The sequence below is a fragment of the Aythya ferina genome (genome assembly GCF_964211825.1).
Source record: "Aythya ferina genome assembly, chromosome: 10".
NCBI classification, from domain to species: Eukaryota; Metazoa; Chordata; class Aves; order Anseriformes; family Anatidae; genus Aythya; species Aythya ferina.
In genome coordinates this window covers 7,875,737-7,902,845 of record NC_140306.1, presented here as the reverse complement: position 1 = coordinate 7,902,845, position 27,109 = coordinate 7,875,737, and the positions used below count along the sequence as shown (strand labels likewise).

General features: G+C 40.8%; 1 protein-coding gene across 2 annotated transcripts in view; it reads left to right on the top strand.

Annotated features, from left to right (window-relative positions):
- Positions 1-27,109, top strand: part of PTPRG (protein tyrosine phosphatase receptor type G) — a 397,969-nt gene that overhangs the window by 203,310 nt on the left and 167,550 nt on the right. For both annotated transcript variants that reach the window (XM_084530728.1, XM_084530729.1), the window contains 2 exons: positions 10,642-10,821; positions 15,824-15,972. In XM_084530728.1, the coding sequence (XP_084386854.1) occupies positions 10,642-10,821; positions 15,824-15,972 (329 nt within the window). The remainder of the gene's footprint in view (positions 1-10,641; positions 10,822-15,823; positions 15,973-27,109) is intronic.

Sequence of the window (27,109 nt, the reverse complement as noted above, 5' to 3'; positions counted from 1 at the left end):
ACCTAATTGAAAAACTAAAGCTGGCTCTGAATAGTTTATGCTATTTAATGTAACATATGGGAAATGGCAGGTATGGAACAAAAATGAGAAAAATGGTTGTAAACTGTTCTGTGCCGTAGCAGATAGCCCTGCTTCTGCAGCTAGAGTACCTCAAGCTGGATGTTATGACTGCTTATTGTCTTCCTATTTATTCTTACTCCTGATGCTCTTAAATTAATGGTAGAAACATAGACTGAATGTTAATGGTAGTTGAGGCTAGGGTTCATGATGTGTCGTTAAGTAAAAGCTGGCTATCACCCAGAAACTCTCCCGGGAGCTATTTGACTGGTGCATATTAGTGAAAAGGACAGCTGGATTGAGAAGTCTGTTCTAACAGGGATGCCATTAACAACTTAGTTGGTCAAAAGTTGATTTTCACCTTTTTAAAAAAAAAAAAAAAAAAGAGAGAGATGTATCACATGGCAAAGCTAGTGTTCGTCAAAGTCTAATGAATGATTTCAGAGGCTGCAGTACAGCCCGGGATGCACTTAAACACTACAGTCCGTATCGTGGCTGTCTGTGGATCAGGTTAGGACCAACAACGGATATTGGATAGCTGAAGGTGACATATGTTTCAGCAGCAGGTGATTTTATCTTCCTGGCTTTTTTTTATTTGGACACTTTTGTTTTTTTGTGTGTGAATTTTAAACTTTAGCCAAAGCAACGAGTGAAAATCATTTTAGTAGCAGGTTTCTTTTGAAACCAAGAGTACGTTCACTCCACCAGTGCCTCTGGATAGGCTTTATTGATATCAGCCCTCCCTCCCTTTATTCCCTTTCTATATTGCTCTGTGCTCTCTGTGGGTGTTTTATTAACCAGCATCCTGCAAAAATTCAATAAAAATATACAATTTTTTCCTTACTTTCTTCTTCCTTTTTTTTTTCTTTTTCTTTTTTTTTTTTTTTTTTTTTCATGCTGGCTCTCAGAGACAGAGCTCTGGGGAAGGCTCCTTTGGTTAGTTATGAGGAACAGATGGGAATCAAGAAAAGGTACTCTCTGTTCCCATACCCACCTAAATTGGAGGTAATTAAGTTACAGTGAGGCATCATTTAAGTTAGCAGTTTCTTTGGTGAGATCAAGGCTATTAAGGGTACATGTGAGAAGTAGTAGGATTTCAAGTGTGCGGTGCTTTGAGAAATAATTGGAACTGTGTCTTTCCTAAATGCATTTACAGGCAGCCTGGCACTGAGGTCTGCAGCGGGACAGCTGAGGCTTGCACAGTTACTGTGCTTTTCTTTTTTTTCTTTTTTTTTTTTCTTTTTTTTGTTCTTTTTTTCTTTTTAAATCTCTGCAGCTCTTCTCAAGTTTTGAGCAATCCTTGCAGATGCTCTGATGAGACAGGTGAACTTCTCCCTTTATAAAGCAGGGGAATGAAATGGAGCGTGTTGCTCCTGGTGGTAGCAAGGAGCCAGAGAAGCAAGATGGGAATTTGAGACTTCCTGACTTAAATGTCACGGCTTATTACTGTCACTGTCGTTCAGCATTCATCTCTGGAGCTGCTGGGCTGGCTCAGCAGCACAGGAGCCTTGATGCTTCAGCCTGGTCTAAGTCAAACTCTCAAGCTAGCCAAGATCTCTGGTTTGAAGAAAAAAATGCTGCCATAAAGTGGTTCCTTAGCCCACTGTGGCTGTTCTTCTAGGTTTCCTCTCACCTCGCTCCTCCCGCAGCCTGAGGTCTCCCTGCCACAGCTTTGGCATGCAGCTGCTGCCCGCTTCAGCTGGGGCTGGGTCCTGTGGGGACCATTACCACAGCATGGCCACTGCCTGCTCAGTCCCTCGCCTCTCCTGGCCTTGGCAAGGGATGCCATAATTAGCAGCACACCAAATTTACATCCTCTTCCCTCCTCTTCTTTCCACAACGTCTTCTTGAAGCCCCCCGGGCCTCTCTGCATCAAACAGCTCTTGGGTGGGAAAGTTTCCTGCCCAGTTTCTTCCTCTTGTTTCCTTTGTTTTATTTTCTGAGAACTTTTTTCATGCTGTGCTTTCTTCTTGGAGTAGCCCAGATGGGACTGTGATTTACATCGGCATTATATGTGCTCAGGCTCATTCTTCATCTGTTTAATTCCATGAAACACCAGGCTCATTTCTCCTTTTATCTTCGCGATCTGGAAGAATTGGCGGCGTTTCTCTCCTGTCCCATGGGACGGCTGATTGTGTTTCTGATGTAGAGGATGTGCTGGGGGATTTCCAGCTGAGGGAGATGCCTTCGGAGAAGCGAGGTTGTTACAGGAGGGGACAGGTCAGCCCGGGAGGGGCTGTTCTCAAGGGTGAGGTGCCACATGTTGGGTCACTGCGGCCTTGCCTTTCGTGGCTCGCTTATGAGTTTTCGAGCTGTTTGCTGCCCTGCCTGTGGAAGAATGAAGGCCTTCTTCCTTCCTCACTGCAGCATTGGGCAGTACAGCGATATAAGTGCTTCTGCTGCCCACATCCATCATTATCCAGCTGTTGTCTGTGAAGGGAAATGAGGATGGTGAGAGCAGGGCTGCCCCGCTGGGGAGGTGGCCACAGATGGGCCCTGTCCCAGGCACCCCCTGCTGCCATCCTGCCTTCCACCCAGCGACAGCAGGTGCTGTCATCAGCTACTGCATCGATTGACAGTACATCTTCATCCAGTAATTTCCATTAGGATTTATACTTTTTTAAATTATATTTAAGCAAAAAATCTATTTTTATGTCTGTCCCTAGCCTTCACAGAGTTTTACTCAACTGATATAGGAAGAGAAGAAAGTTAATTTACAACGTCTTCATATAAATTAATCTTCTGTTTTCTCCTTATAACGTAAGTTATCACCTCGTTTATTATATGCAGCTCAGGGTGAGCGGTTCTAAAAAGGCCACAGACAGTTACGAAATGAATGGTGTGAGATGTCAGATACATTTATTAAAAATGAAAATTATGAAAAACAGAGGATGTAGATGTATATTGTCTCAGTCACTTGCCACCAGCACGCACCTTGTATACCACAATTTATCCTCCCACTCAGTGAGTTCTGCATATTAATCTCATTGATATTGCTATGCTGTGTTCAACATAATGTAAACATTTTTGAAATATTGGAGTTAAAAAAACTCAGCAGCTCATTAGCTGTGTATGGCAAGAGTATGTTGTGTCACATCCCTGAAGAAACCCCGAAATATTTTGCCAGCGCGGCTAAAGCTAGTCCCATTTTCACTTTTGTGTGGTGGTATGTTATTCAGGTCACGGATGCCTTGAAATGTTTATGGAAAAAGCTTGTTTTAGTAATTGCACTTACTCCAATTTGTTGTGAACTTCCTGCAACATTTGTCTTAAGGTGCTGAGGTTTCCTATGCTGCGTATTTATCATGCATTTGTGCCGATGGCAGGTTGATAGGTACAGCGGGAGCTTCATGCAAGATTCATGTCAGCTTCGTACTTTTTTGAGGAACAAAATTAGGATCCAGAAAGTATTTGTATGGATGTATGGGGACGCACACCAAAAAAAAGCATTTGTGACCGTGCAATACAGATGTTCACATACCTTCTGAAGAATACAAAGCTTTTGAAAACATACGTTAGAACTGTTTGCAAAAGATAATTAATAGAAGGCTTAATTAAAGAATCCAGCAAGAAATGTGATATCAGTAGAAACTTAGAAGATGGTGCACCTCACTCTTTTGGGGTTTAAAAGCTGCAGATGTTGTAGGACAATTTATTTTTATGAGCGTGGTTTAAAGTCGTTCTTTTTCTTTTCATCAGCCACGTTTTGGCAGTGAGATGCTATCACTGACGAGATCAGCTCTGCTTTTAAGGCCCCATGGCTGGACGTTTCTGTAGGTGTGGTGGCACTGGTGCAGAAAGGAGAAGCGGGGCTGGTGCTTCTGATGTTGCTGCTAGCAATTGCTCAAAGGTTATCTAAATCCAAACCCTTTTTGTTCTCTCTTCCTGTATTTGTGTATGTTCCAACAACTGCCGGTTAAGATATCCCTTATCAGAAACTGTTCTTGGGAAAAATTTCTTTCAGCGTCTTTCAGCTCTCCAAAAACCTGTCTGGGGCTGTTTATGACTCTGACATGTCTTAGGCACTTTTTTCTGCACCGAGTTTGCAGACTGGATGATGCTTATATCTGTTTGGGTCTCAGCGAGCTCTTCAGGACCTTGCTCTTGGTATTCAGTCTCATTTTTCAAGCAGTAATTGGAATTTTCTGCAAGCATGAGTGTCTCATGTTAAACAGAGTGATGACAGAGAATAATAAAATGAAAAGCCCTTTTCCCTCAGGGTAGGAAATCCTGGAATCTTTGTTCAAAACAGCACCGTGAACTCTTAACTACGGGCTCTCTTTCTCCATCTCTTTGAATTTAGTATGCCATTGTTTTAGAGCAAGACAGTATAATTTCAGCAACTTTTCCCCTAATATAATGATTCAACAACTTGATTACATTCTCTGCAATGGGAAGGCCCCTGAAAGATGCCACTGATTTTTATCAGGGCTTTCGGGGATTTTTATACCTTTACCCCTGCTGCCGCATGGTAAATTACTCAGCAAGAGATCAGTCAGTCATTCGAATCATTCTTTCCTGCCTTGTATCTAAATGCAGTCTTTAGCCTTCATCCTGCAGAGTTCACTTCATTTCATCTTCCTAGGAGGAAGCTGGAGGTTAGAGAGCGAAGGGAGGCTGACGGTTCAGCTGGGCTGGAGCTGCAGCACACACCTTGCCTGCTGTCCTCACTCATGTGGCATAAGCACCTTCCCCAGATGCCTTCCAGGACTTGCTTTTAAACAGCAAAAATGATGAAGTCTAGGTTAATGGCATCAAGTACCAGGTTTGATCTTTTTGTCCCAGATAACAGAGAGAAGGCCTAGGCTTGAAACTTCTGAAGAATCTTGAAATACTTCCAGTTCCGCAGTGAATTTCCTTGATGTTTGATTATTTTAAACCATTTTTTCCTGTTTGAAAATTCAGCCTGCAAGTGAAGCTCACTGCTTTGTAGTTGAACAAGGGCACCACTTCCTTGCTCTTTCTCAATGTTATAAAGGAGATGTTTTTGTTTACTGGTGTTTCTTTTCAGTGTTTCTTGAGATTTGTCTCACAAGTGAGCAGCTCAAGACAGAGACTCAGAGGAGCTGATTCTGAGGTTCACATCTTCAGCATTACTCAAGTAAATGCTGAGTCGGCTGGACAGGTCATACCTACCCATCTGTACAAAGAAAAGCATTCCTGTTTATCCAGAATCTTGCTGAGAATCCTTCCCATAAAACTTGCAGAGAAGATGCTGGAGGCTACCTGCTTGGGGTGGCATCGCTAACACAACTGAATACCACTGCCATCCGAGGAGTTACCAAGCCACTGCTTAGCGTGTCTTTAGCTTTATTTTGGGTGAGATTCCAAACATAATTCCCAAATCCCACATCCTTCTGGCCCAGCAAGAAGAGAGCCCTGCCACTTTGTGTGAAATGTGGGCATCCTGCCTCTGATAGAGATTCTGTCCTCTTAGCAGGGTAGCTTCCTTCTGTCAGCATTAGAAAACAGCGTGCAAGGGAGCAGCAAGAGCCATTTGCATGTGGAGGGAGGACAAAGCAGGGCTGGAAGGGGTGATGGATGTAAGCCTTTCTGCAGCGCCTGTTTCCTTACAGTTCTGTGAATATCTGCCTTGCAGATAATCGTGGATTAATGATCTTGTGCATTAAGATGATGGGATAGGATGTCCTTGTGAAGTGGCCAAGCTAATTTGTTTTAATTGCAGAAGTGTGAGTGGTTTTGAGTTGCCTTTGCAATCATGACTGCCATTTTCATTCAGAAATAAAAAGTTTAGAGGCATCAAATACATTTAGATTTGTCTGAGGTAATGTTGTTTAAAAAATGTTAAAGGATAAAGCACACGCAAGTCACAAACACATAAAAAAAAATTAAAAAACCTAAACTTCCTCTTTGCATGATAGACTAGGATTTTAATGTCAAATTTTTGTGCAAATGTTAAAACCATGTTAAATTAAGAAAAACAAATGTTTTTCTGCTTCTTTCCCATCTTGTAAATGAATGATCATAATCAGATTGTTCATAAATTGCTGATGTCTGTTAAACTACATCTGGATGTTGTGTAAAAGCACGTGGTATACATCAGTCTGTATCAGAGGAGCTGATCCATTAATTGGGAAATGATTTAAAATCAAGAAAATTGCAGTGGTTTTGATAAAAGATATTTTAACAAAAGGTTTGTGGAAGAAAAATAGATTTGTTTTTTAAGTTTTTATGCAAGCTTTAATTAGATTTAGTGGAAATGTTTTTTCATTAATGAAGACTTCTCATTGTTTAAGTTGTACATAACTAGAAGGAGAAAGGTAATTTTGGATTCTATTTAAAGAGCAGTTTGTGTATTAAAAAATAATAATAATAAAGATTCTGCAGTCATTGACTGAAAGATTTTGCATGAGAAAAGATTGCAGACTCTTTGGAAGCATCAAGTAAGTTCAAACGAGGATGGATGAGATTGTCTTTGGTGTTATGTGCTGCTGCAAATCCTGGTGTGAGAAGCAGGCGGTCTTGCTGAGGATGGACCCCAGATGCACTTTCACCCCTCAGAAGCAGAGGCCTCTTGTCCCTGGTTTCAGCAGAGGTAGGGTCAGGTCCCAGAGACCTGGCTGCAGCCCAAAATGAGCTTGTGGAGCTGCCAGCCCCAGGAGATGAGCGAGCTCCGCAGTAGCGGGGCAGGATCTTGGTGGGGCTGGAGTTACTGGGGCCGTAGAGGGTGACCACCTCCCTGCAGCATTCCCAGCACGTCCCGTTTCGGTGCCGCGCTTGCATCGAGTGCACCAGTTCCAGGACAGGCTGTCGGGTGCTCACCTTCGCTTGCGGGTCATCCCACCATTGTGGTGGAAACATGTTCGTTATTAGCACAGGTGAGGTCTCTTAGCTTGTTTGGGTTTTGAAAACTGAATTATTTGTCAATCCTTAAAAGGTCAATTCAAATTCATTCCAAATTTTATTTGATGAAAGCCGTAATGCTCGCCGTTGGAAAAATGAAATACAAACAGCCATAAGTTATCTGTCTCAGATGGGTAAATGTTACACGCAGAACGAAGGGATTTTTTTGCTAGGCTTAAGTGAAACAGAGTCTTTATTTAGTGTCATGTTTTTATTTAAAAGCATTTATTTAAAGTTCTAAAAAACAAAGAATTCAATAAAGCAAGACAGGTGCAACTGCAAATGATTAATGATATAATTCTCGGTACTTTATAAAGTGTCTAACACTGAAGAGATTTATACAGTGCAGAATGGCAATTGTGCTTTGATGGAAGGAATAGGTAATCAATACCTGCAAGCTTAGAAAAAGTGTTCTATTTCCTCCTCTAATGATATAGGGTTTTTTGCAAGGCAAGGATGTCTGGAGCATGAGACACTTGGAAGAAGAATTAATTTGAAATCTGTAGTGGAAGATCAGTTTCAATTAAAACTGCACTTGAATGTCCATGGAAAAAAGCAGGCAGTTAGACTTAAACCTTCTGATGGCTACCAGGGAATAAATGAATCCCCCTGCACTGGTCTTGATTACATTTTGTTGAGCTTGTTTTTCCTGGGTTGGAGAGAGAGTTGATTTACTTTGGTCTCAAACTCAGAAATGAAAATTTGCTTCTTTCCTGCATCCCCCCAGCCGTGCCGTATCACACTAATTGTGAAAGCTGGGATGGCCCCAGCCCCACACGGCTGGGATGGCGGTGTTGAGGTTGTGGCCTCTATTTCTGTCTAGAATTGCTGCCATAATGGTGTAGGTCATATTGCATGTAACACTTTGCATATCAAAAAGTTCTGAAAGAAATTAATGAAAAGCTCAGCCGTTTATAAAATCCTGTTCTGATTTTAACTAGCAGGTCTCGAACCTTTAAATCAGAGTTTAGCCTTCTGGCTGTAATTTGGGATGTCAGGGCTTGGAGTCACAGCACCAGCACTGAATTGGGGTTTTGAATTGCTGAGAGAGTTTCACTGCATTAGATTTTCCTGTAGCTAATTCAGCATATGGAAACACTTTCTGTATGAACACGAAGACTGTCACATGAAGATAGGAGCTAGTATTAGGCTTTTTTTTTTTTTTTGATAAATTATAGATTTAGAACCAGGTGAAGGTACTGTATTTTTAAAAAGAGATGTATTACTATATTAAACTAATTCAAACAAGATAAATTAAAAAAAAAAAAAAAAAAAAAAGCTTGTTTAAGTGACACAAAGACCTAAAAGCCTTTAGAATTCTGGGCAGTGAAAGACTATTTCAGCAGGAGTCAGCCCAGGTACCTAAGTCGCTTGAGGTTTTAACTCAATGAGATGTTTTGCTTGCTTGTTTACCCTTATGGCTTATTTTATTCACTTCAACAAGACAGTTTTCACTGCAAATTGGTTGAGAGCTGGCTACACTTAAAAATAACAATAATAAGAAGAATCGTCATAAAAAAGCCTTTAAAAAGCCTTTGTGACAAGATGCATGGAGGTAACCCTGCAATGCCTGTTAAAATAAATCAGCTTATTCAAAAATAAGATCTTCCCATTGGTTAAGAGGTCACCAAAATACTAAAAAAAATAAATAAAAAATGGAGTGCACAGCTTTTGAAAGCACAGCTGAAACCATTGCGATAGCCTCTGTGAGCAGAGTGCTTTTGAAAAGCTCACCCTATGCTTATAACAAAGCCAAAAAATGAGAGCTGGCAGGTTTGATGATTGTGTGCAGGACTAAACATTCTAAAGCAAATTCCTAAATTTCATGGAGTAAATGCAAGGTTATATGGTAAGTAAATCTGAATTGCCAGCTAATTCACTGCAAAACAATTAATAAGAGCATCCCAATTCAGGGAAAAAAGTAATCTACAAGTGGAACACGTTTAGGTTTCCCAATGTAGGGCTTTTTAATAATTTTGTTTTCCTTAGTTGTGGTACATTGGGAAATTAACTAAAAGTGGCTTTTGCTGACAATACAAGTTGAACAATGAGATAAACAAAACTGATTTTTTAACCTGGGCAGGTGATGTAAATGACTTTTAAAGGATGGTGCAATTTTGCTTAATTGCAGATGAAAATAAAACACTTTGATGTTGTTTTAGTTACCATAGAGCATTTGCATGTGATGGGGAATGCACAAAATCTTGCTGATGATTAAGTGTCCTGCATCAGCCCAAGGGAAGATGGGAAAAATGCATTTTGCAACTAGACACGTTAAAACCCAGGGGCCAAAGAAACTGGCCTTCCCAACTGCTGTGTTTGGATGGCACTAATTGAATTTACATATGTTTCTCAGATGCAAGGGTAATAAATGCATATGGGCGCATCATTTGCTGCTGTATGCCTCAGAGCAGACATGCTGACTGTGTAGTTCAGAGGTACTGAACAGGTGTGACATCAGAGGTCTCCGGAGACTGGAGTTTGGCTCCGGGTTGTAACTTGTTTTTGGTAGAAGAGCTTGGGCAAATTGCTTCCCTCAGCTCATCCCTTTCCCTGTCTTTACATGAGGATAAGGGTGCTGATCCCTGCTGTAAAGCACCTCAAGAACTGTGAGCGAAAATTGCTTTGCAAGAACTCTGTGCTGTTACTTCAGGAGCGTGGACAACTATTTGCACTCACAGGAACATAATCTCTTAGTCTCTGTTAATGCAATTTAAGAGTTGGAGAGGGAGGTTTGTAAGAAAAATTTGAAACTCACTGGAGATCCTCCTCTGTGTGCTGTTGAGGCCCCTGGTGTTGTATTGCTTCTAGAGGTGGTGTGTGGTGGGGACAGCAAGGGCTTTGTCTGAAACCTTTTGTTTCAACGTATTATTTTTATTGACTGTTCTCACTGGAGAGCCTTGCAGAATGGGCAGGGTGGGTTTGGGCTGTGGCAGCTTGAGCGGTGGTTTGTGATACCACCTCTCGCAGCTCCACCACCACACCGTGACAGAGCGTGACCTTCTTTACTGCTAATACTTGACATGTTTTGAGAGAGTAGCTTGCATTAGCTGAGAGCAGACTGTGCTAATAAGCAAAACAGAAAACTCACGTAAGAACAACAAAAGAAAGTTAGAGTATTTTCCTGATTAACTATTGTTGACTTTATTTCCTCCATCAAGAGTTCGTGTTTTATACTTTATTGCTTTCTTCAAGTTTATTAATATCCCCTTTGGTTTAATTCTTTATTTTCATCTTTTCTGGTTTCAAAACCACCCAAATAAATGAGATCATTAATAAGGATCATATTATCTAAGCAAAGTATTGCACAAATGCAAGTTAATGCATATACATTAGCTGATACATTATGTATCTCATGTAAAAAGGTAAATATATACTAATATATTATAGCTGAAGCTTTAGGAAAGTTCCTGTAAAACCATGCTAATTCATAACATATGCATGAAGAACTTGGGAATTGCAGATAGTTTTATAGAATAGTAATTAAAAAAAAAAAAAAGGCCATTGTTGTTTACTGCTAGAGGCAAAGTTTGAGTACGGCATGAAGCTAATGGGTTTCGATCTCTTCATAAGTTTACTAGTCTTAACCTTTTTCAAATGCGGGAAGTGTAACGGCAGTGGTGTTACCTGGGGAGCTTAAGTGCTTCATCCTCTTTCTTAAGCGTTATCCAGAACTGCTGAGCCACTGGAATATTAATTTCCATTGCTATTTTTTAACAGGTACCTATGGTCCCGAGCACTGGGTTACTTCTAGTGAGAAGTGTGGAGGGTCTCACCAGTCTCCCATAGACATCATAGACCATCAGGCTCACGTCGGAGACGAGTACCAAGAACTGCAGCTTGATGGTTTTGACAATGAATCTTCTAACAAGACTTGGATGAAAAACACAGGGAAAACGGGTATGTTTTTTTTCTGTTTGTCTCCATAGCGTGCCTGCAGTCAATTAAAAATTCAAGCCATGTTTCACTCTCCTCCTTTTTCATTGTTCTGTTGTTTGGGGTTTGCTTTTTTTTTTTTTTTTTTTTTTTTTAATATAATTTTCCAGCAGCAGCCTCCTATCTCTGCCTTTGCATTCTGTGCAAAGCTAGTTCTGCAGATTTTAAGGTTTGTTTTTTAATTTTTTTTTTAGGCTCTCAATATAAATTCTCTTGGTAGTCAATTGTTCCTCAGAATAAAAGGCTGTATAGGAGTTTCAAGGTGTAACCTTGAATTATCAGCTTTGGGGAGGCAGTAACATCTAATCCAAAAGAATGCTGAGATGCAAGGCTCAGACTTTTGTAGGAAAGGAGAAGTCTTAGAAATCGGGATGTTTTAGAGAAGAAAGAGCAATAACTGCTCGAAGTAGTGGGAGCTTATTAATGTGTTTCTGATGTGATTATAGCACTGTGTTCTTCACTGAACTGAATCCTCTTCTGCTCTGTCTGCTCTGGCTTTCAGAGAAAAGAACAGTCAGAGTACTGCTTATTTTTACCAAAACAGTTCACCAAAAGGTCAAGGTTGATTTATATGCAAAGCTGCATGCATTTGATTACTCTTTAATTCTAAAAACGTAAAAAGCAGAAATTATAAGGCCACCCTCTTCATTTGACAAGGTCAAATATTTTTAGGGAATTGGATTAAACCGCTAATTAATTCAATTTTATTTATTGGAAGTATATTTTTATCTTTATTAACATTCGACATGCGTGTCTATAGTGCTTTAGGTAACAGGTTCCTAGTCAGAAGGTCTGCTAGCAAATCCCAGGGCATGTACCTGCTCCTGGAGTGTGCAACACAGTTGTGCACAGAGCCTGACCTCGGATACGCCCATGGCTTCCAGGGGACTTTGGGTGCGAGCCACAACCTGGAGTCCACAAGATGCCTTAGATCCTGTTCCAGCGATTCAGGGATGTAGTGGGAGTTGGGAGTTATTGCTCCTCAGATGAGATAGAGTGACAGGCTGTGATCCTGTTTTCTTTTACCACAAAGCAAATCTAGTTAATGTAAACCACCATCAAGCATAGCTTGGGTTTTTGATGCATTACTGAGGGTTTTTTTCAGCTTCACTAAGAAATGCTTCTGTTTACTTTGAAATTCTGAGTTTGTTGCCCTTTGTAACAAAATGAGGTTTGGGGAAGGCTGAATGCTATGGAAATTTGGTGCTTAATTAATCTATTCATGTTATGCACCCTGCCCTTTTGGTCACAAAGGAGTGTTTGTAGTAACCAGCAATAAATATAATTAGAAATACCAAGAAAAAAGGATGGTGCTCTTCTTCTAAGAAAGATGCTAATGCTATACTGAATATATAATAGGAACATATTGCTGCACATATAATAGGAAACCATGTTGAACCGAAACGTGCCAGCGAATTTTCCAGTCTCCACGCAGTTGGCAGTGAAAGCTGTATCTTTGGTCTCCTCTGCTGGGTGATTTTAGCACTGCTGCTCTATTTGATTCCTTCACCCATTGGGGTATGGATTTTTGCTGACAAGTTACTGCTTCTCAGGGCAACAGTTACTGTCATTTTTCTTGGGTAACTTACGATCTCTTACTGGTAACACGAAGACTCTCTTTGCCTTGCTGTCATCTGTGATTTCTTCTACTAAGCGCTTAACTCCTCCCTTATTTTATCAAGTTCCATTCCCTTTCTTGGTTTTCTGACCTTTCGAAGAAACTTGTCTGGGATTAATTTTTTAAGTGGTAAGTGGCAGAGCAGCAAACCAAGTAGGATGTTTTGGCTTATGGGTAGAAAGTAGAGGCAGGTTGTGCCATAAATTGTGATGCATTTTGGCAGTGAAGTCTTGGAGCAGATGGCCACGTGAGACCTTCATATTGCAGACTGACAGAGATAGTAAACTAAATAACTGTTTAAGCAATAGTGATGGATGTAGAGGGCATTTCTCAGCAATTAATGACTGGTTAAAAGACACCAGGGTCCAAGGGAAAGCCAAAGGCCCTTAACCTTGAAGCTCATTAACTGGCAGGAAATGTGTTGCTTGGGTTATTGTTATTGCTATTGGACTAGTAATTTTTATATATATATTTTTTAGGATGGAACAATTACTTACTTTTATGCTCTGAAATGTTAAAAGGCAAAGAGGTTATTGCTCTTTAGATCTGTTGTATTCTTTCTTTTCCCCCCATGTCAGGTAAAGGACAGACAATGTACAAAAAACAGAGCTTCATTCAGAACATGAAAATGGATTCATTATGCCTCTGCCTTAACTAGAAATGCTTTTGTGCATGATTACACTGGCAAAGGCACTAATGTGGGTTTGATTTGATCACTGAAGTAGCTGGTTCCCAAGTGGTAAAGATCACTTGGAGAGTATAAGCACATTTCACAGTTATTTTTGCTTGTGCCACCTTATAATTAAGTGCTAGCTGGTGTCAGCCAGGCCTGAGGCTGACAGGGATTCTGCAGGCCCAACCTGCCCTGAGGCTGCAGAGTGCCTGTGGGAGCAGGTCCCTTGCCAGCATTACACAGACACTGCTGTTTTACCCCTCCTTAGATCACTTCAAACTCTTACAAACACTGTCCACTTAGAGAAAACTACCAAAACTTCTGCCAGAGGTGTGTTTCTGTACAGTACTCTGCAGGTGTGGCATGTATCTCTGCCCAGCTGCCCTGCTTAGGAAGGGGGAAGAGCTGATTTGTATCTGGGATGGGTTTTTCCCTCAGGAAGGTGACAGACACACAGCTCCAGGCCTGATCCTACAAATGGCATCACACAGTTGTGATCCTGGTAGTTGTGCACCACCTCCTTGGGTTTTGAAATCTAAATTATATAGTATTTTAAGCTGAGTAGGTGTGGGGGATTGATTCTTTGGCATGCACTCTGAGTAAATTGCTGGATAAACACGGTGGCTCCCGAAGCCCTCCAACATGGTGTTTGCCTGTTCCAGCCCTGAAAACCAGAAGTTGTGTGGAGGGGAGGGGATGGAAACCCCCAGATCATTGGAAATAAGGACATGCTGCTAAAATGGGAAGGTGATGGGAACATGTGTTGTACAGCTCAGCAGCGTTAAGAAATACTGTAAAATGAACAATTAGATGAACATTTCAGATTGTACATCCTCCTAATTATCCTTTTAATTATTCATCTAAAACAAGTAAAATGACCCCTGACAGAGCCATAAATGATTTAGGAACTATCAAATATTTATTAGATGCAACTGAATCCCCACAGAGATTTTTAACAGATGCACACAAATCTGCTTTTGTGTATTCCTCATCTCCTAGAATTTTGTCTATGGAATTTCTAACCACTTGGGTGAGATTTTTGGTATCTAAAACACTGCTGAGCTCACTGAGAATTTTTTAAGGGAAGAAGAGAGCAGTGGTGCTTCTAGCCACTTGTATTTCAATAAGGATACATTGGTATCCTGGCTGACACAGACAGTGACCTACAGCCAGTCCCACACCACCGGTCTTCCTACACAAAAACTTTTGTGCGGAGGAACCAGAAATCATGGAAGAGAAGGGCCCCATGATGTCACTGGCACCATTTAGAAACATCTGAACATCTGATGCAATTTAACATTTAGGTGGTTTTAACATAAACAATTTAATGTTTAGATGTCTCTTAATTGCACACTTGCACCTGAGATGAGGCTGCTTTAGCCAACTGTCTGTACTCACAGGGAGAGCAGCCATGGTGTGGTAGAAAGCCTAGCCTGCAGCAACAGCCTGCCAGTGATTCACCAACAGAGGAATAACTTCTATTTCACAACTAGCCTTTTAGTTTTTTCAGCAGTGAATAAAATCCTCCCTGTTACATAATAAAAATGGATTTATATTAATGTTCCTGTTGTGATGACACAGTTGGATTGAGAACAGAGAGAAATCCTTGTGTGTTAAGCTTTTCCCATTGGAAAAAAAAAAAAAAAAAAAAAACAAACAAAAAAACAAACAAACCCACAACACTTTAATCACAGGATTCTGGGCACAGCAAGTGGTGGTCTGCAATCGCTTTTACAAGAACAAAATGCTAATTTTAGTTTTGTTTTTAAGCACTAGTTTTGCAAAGGATGAGAAGAAATGATTTTATAAGGAGTCATTATTAGGAATTGCGCAAGCTAAAAAATGGGAAATGCTAGAAAGGAAGGTGATCTTGTAGTGAGAGCAGCAGGCATGGATGTTGGAAAGCTGGATTTAGTTGATAGTGGGACCACCCCTGTAACATGTACCATCTTCCACCATGACTTTGCCCTCTGTTTGGATGTCAAACTTTTATTGTTATAAAGGCTTTTGAAAATGAAAAGAAAATACAAATAAGATCCTCTTGACCCTTACTGAATCACATAATAATAATGTCAGAGTTCCTGTAACAAAGTCCAGTTCTTATCGAGAACTTTGCATGAGTGGGTCTCAAAAAAAAAGTTATTGTCACTCTCCAGTTTTACAGAAGGGAGAAGCCGGGAGGTTAAGGAATGTACTTGCCGCATCCAGCAGTAGGGGTGGGACAGGGCACAGGCTTTTTTTTTTTTTTTTTTTTTTTTCCCCCGATAACATAGAGGGAATCCAACAAACAGGATTGAACTGGTGATCTGCAGACTTCAGTGAATCACAAGGCCAAGAAACATGGTTGGTCGTTAGTCCCTGCAACCACATTAAATAGTTCTTAATGAAGTTTGCCATTTAAATTTTAATCAATGTCCAATGAGGAGGCCAAAAAGTCCTTGAGAAATTTGGCCTTTGTGATTTTCTGTAGACTATGTAGCTTCATAATCACTTCCTTAATTAGCCAGCATTACTTGGAGCCTTTCTTTTTTTTAAAACCAATCCCTGTAAAGAGAAAAATGATGACCTCACCTTTTATTTGCATTAGAAGAAGTATTGTAGTATAATGAATAAAAACCGTAAATGCCTCAAAAAATTGTGCTAAGAACGTCTTTCTCCGTGTTCTGTGTGTGCAGTTGCTATCCTGCTGAAGGACGATTATTTTGTCAGTGGTGCCGGGCTGCCGGGCAGATTCAAGGCAGAGAAGGTGGAGTTCCACTGGGGTCAAAGCAACGGATCAGCAGGCTCTGAGCACAGCATCAATGGCAAGAGGTTCCCTGTCGAGGTGAGTGGAAAGACATGTGCTTATGTTCTCGAAAAAAATAAAATCAGAATGTATTGCAGTACTTTGAGATGACTGTGAAATAGGGCAATGTTTCCTTCAGTGAACATATCACTTTCAAGGCCCTTCCGGCCCTCGCAGCACTCTATCTATCATCTCTTATGTGCTTTTGCAATGTCAGCTCTGAGCTCTGCTTTGCTAGCGTTGCCAGCTTTCGCGTCCCATGGGCTAAGTTTCAAACAGCCACTTTTCTGGTTTCTCCCATAAGCTTTTCATGTGTGGGAGGATCTTCTTACAAATATCCGCAAAGTGACCTCGTTGTCCTTCAAATCTTTCCTTTCCCATGATGCCTACAAACAAATAGCTAGCAGCGGTTTGGGAGCCATCGTGCTGAGACTGCCGTCTTTCATCGGCATTGCTTCCTTCCACTCAGGCGGCCCTCTGCGTACCTGTGTTCAGCTGCAGCCCCCTGCCTCGTGCTAGCAGGGCATCTCAAGGAGCTGCACAAACAGCTGTGTGTTCGCTCTGCCTGTGCAGGAGCCAGCCAGACCCGAGCCAGCTGCACAGCTAGCATGGCAGAGCGCTGTGCCACAGCAGGAGCAAGGTATCAGCTCGGGCGCAGCATCCTGTGAAAGCAGGCGTGTTCAGGGCACGGGGCTGGGCAGCCGTCAACAGCTGAGTGCAAAGATGTGTCTTCAGACGACAGAGAGAGTCCTTGGGCTGCTGGGAAGCCCCATGCAGTTGGGTCTGATAGTCCCAGGTCTGTCTGTGGGCAGTGCAACGTCTTCTTTGTCAACAGAGTTTGTCAATGCTTTTCACTTTATATTCAAGGGTTTTGCCTGGTGAAATAAAGCAGATGTTATCTGGAATTACCTTTTCTTGTTGGTAATCAGATACCTGCTTTCAAAGCAGGTTGCATCCTGGTATGACTTGTGGATGTGAGCAGCTTGTTGGGGTCCTGTGCTTGCACAGAAAGCTCACACGTGGACAGAAGTGGTTTTCTTGTCAACTGGGTCTTGCAGGAACTTAATTCAGGCCCCAACTTGTGATAAGGAATCACGTGTCACTTTAGCCGAGTCACTTTTTCAGAGGGTGGGAATGGGCTCCCAAAGTGCAAAGGAAGGTTGTAATAGACCTGACAAAAAAAGAAAAAAAAAAAAAGAAAAAAAATCACTGTTTTCATCTGTCTGCTCCAACTGCCACACCACATGAATTAGAAAAATTGTTTTGCCTCCCAGTAATACCTGAAGCTACAGGTTGAATGGTCTGAGGCAGAGATTTTTTTGTTTATTTATTTATTGCAAACTTTTTCCAACAGCTTCTGGTTTGATGAAGCTGTGGTTTCTCACGAATGGCCACCCTGAACACACAGAGCAGAGGCCTGTCATGCTTCCCTCTCTGTCTCTGTTGTCAGTGCTGGTATTCATTAGGACCGTTTTAGGGAGGCAGAAGGAACACTCAGGAAGTCTGCAAAGCCAGTCAGCGCCTCTTTTGAAATTTCTGGGAGTGGAGATGGTACAGGAGCCTGGGCCTTCTTGGTAGTGTCAGAAATAGTATTTCTACTTCACAAATCCTTGCGTGTGATGCCAAGGCTATTTGATACTGGCTTGACAAATGGATGTTATTTTACTTTGGGAAAAAAAGAAGATTGTTAAAAAAATATTTTTCCTTTCATTTAAATATTCTTTATTTTCTTTTCAACTGGTTGGAATACTAATTTTGTCATCTTTAAATATTTTTTTTTAAGAGTCTGCCTTTCTGAATTTCATTACTGTTTATGAATGCTATGCAAAATAATTTGCTATATCGAATAGGTTTAGTGTTAATCCTAATAACAAAAATGTAATTTTCCAAGTGATTTGTATTCATTGCAATGACATGAGCCTCTGATCTCTGACCTTTCTGAATATGAATGCATTAGCAGAATTCCCACAGCCATCCCTTTACTATTTTTCAAAAGAAGAGCAGTTTCCAAAACAAGCCTGTCCCTGTTGTTTTGCTATGTACCACCTACCCAAGATTTCCAAATGTTGATCCACTTTATTAAATCACATGCTGAAAACGATTTTTATGGGTGTATTTTAAAGGATGCTCAAAGTAACCAGAAGGTCTAAGGTGATGAAACTGTGTTCCTCTTGCTGATACATGAAAAGGAGTCCATACAATTGATATTTTACATCTCAAACAGTAAATGTATATGTATGCGTGGTGGAGCTTTTAATTTGTAATCCTAATTGTAGTTCAGCATGCAACTGTCTGATGCAACCCTTACAGCCTGATGCTGGGAGGTCTGTGCCAGAAATACTGTACTTCCTTTGAGAAATGACATTCTGAGACATTTTGAAGGAAGGCTGGAGAAAGGATAAATAAATAAATCCCATCCTGCAGAAACCAAAGCCCAAATCTCTCTGATTGTTCTGGGTCCCTGGACACAGGTAAAGATTTTAAGGAGCGTGTGCAGGTAATGGCACTCCAGGCCTGCAGCAGTTACAGTGGTGATGCAGTTGAAAGCAAACATTTTCAGCGTCTAATTGGGAAACCAGATGTGGACTATGCAAAGCGCATTAGTTCCAAAGCACATCCCACGGGAATGCAGATAGATCAGCGTCATCCACAGACTTTGCTCTGTACACATGAAGTTTAGATGTTTTTTCCTCTGGGAAACAAAGTGCTTGCTGCTAGTCTTTTTTCTTGAAGAGGATGCAGAAACTAATTAGAAATGTCAGATATAATACAGAGCATTATTGTTTGACCATGTTGTTTGGTTTTTATTATTACAACTAATGTGTCAGATGGTAAGGCTGTCTACGTTAATTGGTTTCCTTCATTGAAGCCCATCTGGATCATATTTTTTTGTGATTTATATGTTAAATTAGTTGGTAAGATATATGAGAATGTCCTTTTGTTTCCTACTTTAAAGGCATGTTGGATCAAAGGCGTATTATCTTGCAGTACTTTTATGCATATGCAGCATATTGTGATTCCTTTTCAAACCATGGCATATGTAATGGTATTCTAAATGGTTTCCTTCATTATATGGTCTCGATTGCTTATTTATTGATCAGATTTTCCTTGATGATACTTTATCCTTATGAAGCCATTATAAGTTTGGCTTTCTCTGAAGTATCATTCAGGAACAGAGATGTCCGTGTGTCTCAAACTTTTGTCCACGGCCAGGTGCCAGTTCATGATACCATCCCTGGTCAGCACTGGCTGGAAGCTTCCTTTTTCCTCCTTCTTGCCATTTCAGCATCATCATTGGTGAACGCAGTAAAGCTAACGCTGCGATGCTGAAGATTAAAGCGATACCATTAGCGCATTGCTGGGCGAGTGGAGCACAAATCCTAATGAGGATGTGGGCTCTGTGCCAGTTTAGAAAAAATCTCTCTCCTTTTTTCTTGAAGTCAAGAAAAGTTTTTGACATTGCAGTTTCTAAATTTTAATGAATTGCTGACTCCTTTGTATTTTGTTATTGTTCTTCTCCGTTATAATTGCTCAGGTTTTCTTTTTCTTTCTGAAGCCGAAGCGGTATAAATGAACATGCAAACGCTAGAAACCATTTAAATGGCGAAGTGACAGAATTACAATAAAGAAGAAGAGCTTCCCTCAGGCCAGGAGAGAACCCAGGTTCCCCTCATTAGAGCCAAGAGGAGTAATTGCAGACTTTAATCTCCAGCGTCACCGTGCCGGTTACCAGCCCTGCCTGCGCTGAGCTTGCGGCAGGCAGGGCTCGCCGTGCGGGCTCCCTGCCGGGAGGGAAACCCAGCACTCAGAGCTGCACAGGCAGGCAAACAGCTGACGTGGCAGTGCTGTGCTGGCGGAGTTCACTACCACCATCCCAGCATCACTGTGATTTTGAGCTGCTTCGCACTCATTTTTATGCAAAATGCTGATTATTTCTGTGAAGAGCAGAAATCAGAAGAGTGATTTTAATCATGACTGTGTTAATTTGATGTGAGCTTTGGCTGTTTATGAGCTTTCTCTTTAATGGCGCTAATTGTCAGTTATAATGTGAACACCATTATACAGTAATATACAGTAATTTATTTAGTAAATGAGAATCTTATTCCAAGGACCATACTGCAATATGCCATAGAGACCTCATCCCTTTAATCTTACATGAACAAACTTGCACTGTCTAGGCCAAATTGGTAATAGGAACATCAACTTGGCTTCTGAAATAGCGATGTGATTTGGTACCCACAAGCACCAGCATGCATGTTTTTGGAGAACTCTAGTTCTTCATTTAAAACAAAAAGCAACAAAAAAAAACAAACAAACAAAAACAAACAAAACAAAATCAAAAAACTTTTTACTACTAAAAAATAAAAAACAACCCACAAAGCATTCCAGTAGAAAATGAAGAGCTAGCACCCTTTCATGTTGATTAATGAGCTTTTATGTTATGTTGATTGATTCATTTCATGAAATTATTATTATAAACAATCTTTTGCATTAACAATTCTCGCTGCTTTTTAAGCATGTTCCTTAGAAGAATTTCCATGTTCTAGTGGTATCTTTGTTCTCGCTCCTTCTTTGATTTTCTTCCTTTTCCCTTTGAGTTATGCATACTAACTTCAGCATTGTCTGGACCTACAGCTAGTTGCTCTAATTTGAATGCTCAGATCTCCTTGCCAAAGGTTATCACCGTTCATTATCCTACCTCTCATTGTAACACTTAAATTCTCATGTTTGATTGTCTGCTGTCTGTGATAATATAGATGTTAATGCAGAAGAAAAGCCGTGAGTGGTTGAGGATGGAAGGGACCTGTGGAGATCCTCTGGGCCAACCCCCCTGCTCAAGCAGGGTCACCTAGAGCACAGGATCGCATCCAGGCGGGTTTTGAATATCTCCGGAGAAGGAGACTGCACACCCTCTTCGGGCAATGTGTTCCAGCTCTCCGTCACCTTCACAGTAAAGACTGGAGCCAGTACTGACCTCTGGGGGACACAGAGCTACAGGCCTCCAGCTAGATTCTGCGCCACCCACCACTACCCTCTGAGCTCTGCCCTTCAGCCAGTGCTCAGCCCACCTCACTGTCCACTCATCTGTATCACACACTCCCTGAGCTTGCCTGTGAGGATGTTGTGGGGGACAGTGTCAAAAGTCTTCCTGCAGTCAAGGTAGACAACATCTACTGCTCTCTCCTCATCTACTCTCGTGGTATTCAGTGCCCAAAAGCCTTTATTACAGGGTATAAACCAAGACTAGCTCATATTTTGAGGGTGTATCCTGGCTGCTAGGTCTTCCTATCATCCCTGGAGTGTCATCTACAGTATTCGTCGAGGCTTTTGCCCATCTGAGGATCGCAGAGGATATTTACTATTTAATGTTAGGATTTGGGCTTTTTTCATTAAGATTTAACAAAGTTTTAAGTTTTACCTTGCTGCGTTTTGAGTCTTTAGGTTTGTGTGCATTTTTTTTTCACATACTAAAAGAAGAACAGATCACAGTATGTTTTCTTGATTTCCAGGAGAGAATTAGCACCCTATGTTGCTGTGTTGCAGTTAGGTTTATTATTTCTGGCATCCAGCATATCTGGTAATTGTAATTTTGCAAAGATCTCTGGTGTTGGCTTGAAGCACAAGTAAAGACTAATTGTGAAACAGGGAGCCAGTGCAGGGTTTATTTCCTTATATTCCATTTACTAGTTGCTCTTCAAATTTCCTTGCTTCCATCTGGCAGGATGTAGCAAAGTAGAAGTCAATAAATGATGGAAGGACCCAAAGAGGGCCATTGGGAATGTATCACAGGGAGAGAGTTAGACTGTCTGAAGTAATTTTACTGTAATATTCTCTCTAAGGACTAAGTCTACAGTTATATGGGGATACTTAGAGCTCCCAGTGACTTTGATGGGAGATGTGCTGGTGAAACTCTGAGTGAGGATTTGGCTCCAAACCCATGCTGTCTGTGCTGTAGAGTGCTCGGGGAATTAGCATACACAGCTTATTCTATCTTCATCTCTTACAGCACCTCTGACTTAATCATTCAGACATGGAGATGGCTTGGGGATTTGCAAATTTAATTCTTTTTTCTTTTCTTTTTTCTTTCTTTCTTTCTTTTTTTTTTTTTTTTTTTTTTTTTTTGGTGTCAAACTGACATTTTGCAGGATTTCTAAGTCTTTTCTTAAATTTCTTCTGTCTCCCCCAGTCTCCTACGGTCTAGATAGCCACAGCATACTCTAAATATACAAGGTACTAAAAAGCAAAAAATGTTGCTCAGCCTTACCTTCCACCAGACTTTACCCCTCTTTGCTTTTCATCACTTTTAAAACTTGTTCAGATTTCCTCCTCATGAGGAAAACAGTGTGCTGCAATTTTAATACAAGAAGTACATGAATGTTGGCTGAGCACCTGGCTGAGTTTCCATCACGTTGCACTGTGAGCTGGGCAAGTCAAGCATTATCTTCTAACTGTTTTACTGTTTTATCTTCCTTAGAGTAACGGTTGCACTGGCTCCCCATACTTGTCTTCAGTTCCTCCCATATACTGACAGGAGAATCAGCTGAGACTTAAATTAATGACTTTATTGCAATCAGGGTTCCATTTTAGTGCAGAATGCTTCATCTTGTAGTAGTGAAATATTTAGTCTCCATCTGGCTGATCTTTTCTGCGAATGTCCTATGATAATTAAGAAGAAACATGAGAGGATGGTCTGAAATGAAAATATGTTTAGTGGAGGGGTTAGCCTGTGGGACTGTTCGTGTAAAGACCCAGAAAAAATTTAGGGACTTAACAGCAGTTTGGTTTTATGGCTGCATCTTCCTGCTGCTTGCCAGGCCCCAGTAATTTCTAGAGTCATTGCAAATGCTACGATGCATCCGGAGTTTTATTTTGAAATAACTATCCAGTAACACGATCTAGATATTCTTTTCATGTTTGATGGAAATGTCCTGCTTTCCACAAAGGATTTCCACTGTCTTGTTCAAAAGGTCTGAGTCAGTAGCACTACACTGCAATTACAGTATGTTAATGATGAGCTAAGAGTTGTACGTTCTTCTTAACATAAATCCCTGATTTTCAACGTGATTAATTGGAACCTGGAAAGACTGACAAGGAGAAGGAGGATCAGATGGGGTGAAAATAAGAGATAAGAGGCTGGCAGCCAGCTCTTGTTGTAAAGGAGAGTTATTTTGAATAGGAGAAAAATCAATACAAAGGTTGGAGAATTTGACAGAGTTATAAGAGCTACTTTAATGAAAGGTAGCAGATTCAATAGGATTGTTACTTGAAATGTGGGATTGTCTAAGTTAGAAAAATGGGACTGTCTCTCCCCAGCTGTAAAGGTGAGCTCTACGTGCTGAACTTACCGGGTCTTTAGGCCACTGAGTTTAACATCATTCACTGTGGGCACCTGGGGAGAATAGGGAAAACGTGTGGGAGCTTGCTAAATTCTGTTCTTCTGGAAGAGTTACTTGATTATGGGAGAGGAAGGAGGAAGGCAGCAGGTGATAGCTATTTCTGCTGCTTCACCATGTCAGGTGGCTATCAGAGGATATCTGGCAGGCCTCTGCAAGACAAGGGATGACATTGCGAGGAGATCTGATTTTCTGCAACTTTTAGTGGCCCTGGGTGTAAGGGGCAGGGAGACTTTGAGAGACTCGGTGGGGGGCATTCAGCAGGAACTTTCCTTGGTGTGTCTGTGTCAAGTCTCCTTACCCCAATGGTGATGGTGTTATCTAAAAACATGAGAGGTTCACTAAGTACTCAGTGTTGTCTCTTTCCTGTAGGCAAGTCTGACAATCCTGAACTTTGCAACATCTTCCCGTATAGGTGTATGATCCTTCACGGTTATTCCAGTAGGACCTCCGGAAATAGCAAAGATAGGTAACATTTGGGAAAAGACCAAAAAACAAATGTGTTAAGAAGTGATAATGTTTCCTTGGTGCACACATGCACAAAACAAACAAAAAAACCCTTAATGTGGTTAACAGGCTTGTTGGTAGCTTGTCTGCCAGTGTTTCCCGTGGAAGCCTTCTCACTGGGTCTCAAACAGTGGGAATAGATTTCACCAACGTTAATCATGATTTCAGGAAGCAAGCAGGAAATGATTTAAATCGTCTATTATACTGGTGCTTTACTGATTGCATTTTTGTATGGTTTTTTTTTTTTTTTTTTTTTTTCTGTAGAATTCTAAGCAGTTGCTGTAATTTTGTACCGAGAGAATAAATTGCATCAGATTTTATTTTTCCAGTTAGAAGATTCAGAACATTTATTCTTTTTTTTCTGTTTTACTATGTTGAAGAAGTATTTTCTAAGGGATGATCAAAAGCTTGCTTTAACCATAAAAAAGACACATCTTGCTGCCTGTTACTCAAAGGTCCAAAAAAGTTTTTATTAAAAAGAAATTTTATAAGGGTCGCTGAAAGGCTTTTTAATTCTGGGGGGAGGCAGGCTGTGAAATGCATTCACTGCAGACTGTGCTAATCAGTATTATTGTATTTACTTTCTATCTTGCCTTCCTACCTGAATCCCTCTGCTGTCTCTTACATTGTTTAAAAGCTCTTATAGTGTCTCTTCGCTGGGTTTCTGTAGCGTCTGCCCCAGTGGAGTTCCTGCTCTGGGATGCAGCAGTGCTGCTGCTGCTATAACCGCAGGCTTTGCAGGGATGAATTGCTTTGTTTTTTCTATGATAAAGCTTCACATGATGTAAGAGATCAGGCAGCAATATGAATGTAGTCCTTGTTATTTCCCCAGTTCACAGGCATTGTATTTTCCAGACAGGATGGGAAGGTTAACAAAAGTTGAAAAAGGATCTAAAACACTGCAAGTGTTTACTGTCTGGTAGAAATGAAATAACAATCAAGTGGTTGAAAAAGGTATGTGTTTGCTCATGCTTCGAGACATACAGCACTTATCTTTCTGTAAAGAAAAAGCAATTTGGGGAAAACAGTCATATCCCAGAATATGTGTCCTCTCTCTCCCTACTTTTCTACCCAGCTTAATAAGCAAAAATCTTTGTTCTCTAATTAGCTGGGCTTTTCAGTACAAGCCTCAATAGGCCCGTAATGTCCTTTTCTGTCACCATCCCATCCAGGCTGCCTGTCCTCAGAGGGGGCTTTCCTTTATGCTCTCTCTTAGGAGAGCAGTCAGAGCAGGCTCGTATTTCCAGGAAATCAGCAGCCCTTTCTGTTTCCTGCTCACACTGCCTTCAGCTTGCTCACTCCCTCAGCAGGAAAACCTTTGTTATAGTATCCCTTAAAAAGGGCTTGGGTATCGTTGTCCATTGACTATTCAGGAGTTCTTATTAAAACATAGTTCCTGATATACACATTTGTAAGAAATATGAATTTTGGCTTCCTACCAGGATTAGAAATAGCGTTACCAGGTGGGAAAGAGCTTTTCCCCCTGCAGTGAGCTAACAGTTTGTTAATAGTTTATTCAAGCACAGAAAATGGGACCTGGTCTGCCAAAAGACCGTTAGTAACTCCACAGGGGGCTGTTAATTGTCCGGGAAAAGACGATTGAAACTGTCTTCTGAATAAGTTAAGGATGAATCAGTCTTCTCTGGGATAGGGGGCAAATTTGATTTTTGAACAAACTCTCAGACATGGGATAAAATATGGAGAGACAGGAGGTACCTTCCTTACTTAACTCTGAGTGGTGATGCAATTTGAGAATTAAAAATATGCATCAGCACAAGATGTAGCACACATCTGGTTATGGATAGGAGAGAGTGCTTTGGGATTTGATCATGGCAGGGATAGGTCAAATTACTCGAGTTTTGTCATTTTTGTCTTTTAAAGATGTTTTAACTGGGTTCTGTGTTTTGAAATTCATGCTTGCAGTACTACCTGCATTTCCTTTTTACCTTTACTGGACTGCTGAAAGGGTGATTTCAGTTGATTTCAGATTATTTTTATTTCTACGTCAAGCCCTGCCATTCCTTCAGGGTGGCAATCTCTACAACTAAGATGATAAATTCAGAGCTCAAAGCCTGCATGCAGTGCTCAAGGGTTCCCAAAGAGTGACAGATTTAACTTCTTAAAATGTAAAACTACCCATGGATGAGTAGTCAGAATGACAGAAATCATCCAAAAAGAAGAGGAAACCTCTTTTCTTTAGTTTCTTATCACCTTGGTTGAGGAGGAAATTCTCTTCTCCTTTCTCTGAGGTCCAGAGCTTTGTAGGGCAGGCTCTTGAGTAGAGGGTGGCTTCCTGAGTGTTGAGTGACACATTTAATCTTCTGGTGGCACATACCAGGCAGAACCATAATATCCCTTAAGAAAAAGAAATGTCATTACATCCAGTTCAGAACACGAGATTGGAGATAGCGGGAAGGTTTTAAAAAAAGATTCATTTTAAATTCTTTGCTTGAGAGGTCTCATTCTGTTTGGGAGGCAGGAATGTGAGCACTCGCTTAATGAGCTGCATTCAAAAGATGAAATTTCAAGAGAATAAAAATAAAACCCATTATTTCCTGAACATAAATGGAGTCACCCATCCTCAAATCCTCAGTCGTGTCTTTCTCCTCAACCTCGTCTGTTATTTCTCTTGCTCCCAGTTTAACTAGGAAAATTTTTAGGGGCCGTTGCCTCGAGGAAATACCCGAAGTAGATACCCTCAATCATACTAGTCACTGATGTTAAACCACATGCTGTTTACTAAGTAATGTTGAAAGCTTCATGCTGTTGTTGCTGGCACACCATTTATGAAAGGCCTGTTAGCTCTCCCACTGAACCATATGGTGATTTATCAGTCAGTTTAGTAATAGCAAGACCGAGACCCAAATTGGTCAAAACTGGTCAACAATGGATACTCCTTGTGTCTTCTAATAAAACGTTCTCATTCTTATTCTTTTTGTAGTATAAGGATAGCCAAACACCCAAATGTGATCCTTGCATTATTAGCAGTCACTTCAGGTGTTTTCCCATTGTGATTAAGTAAGATGCAAGTGGAAAGCATTTCTGGTCGTGCTAACACTGCAAGGAATAATTTGGCAGAAGTTGGAAGTGGAAAGGGCAGAAGAAGGGAAATAATTAGCAAGAATAATTTTTGGGCCTTGACAACCTGGTATGTTTTTCTAGCAGTGAATGAATTCACCTGACACCAAGAGATAGCCATCTGATAATAGCACTCATAAGATCAATACATCGATACGTTATCCTTGAAACAGTATTTTAAGTCTATTCTTAGGTTC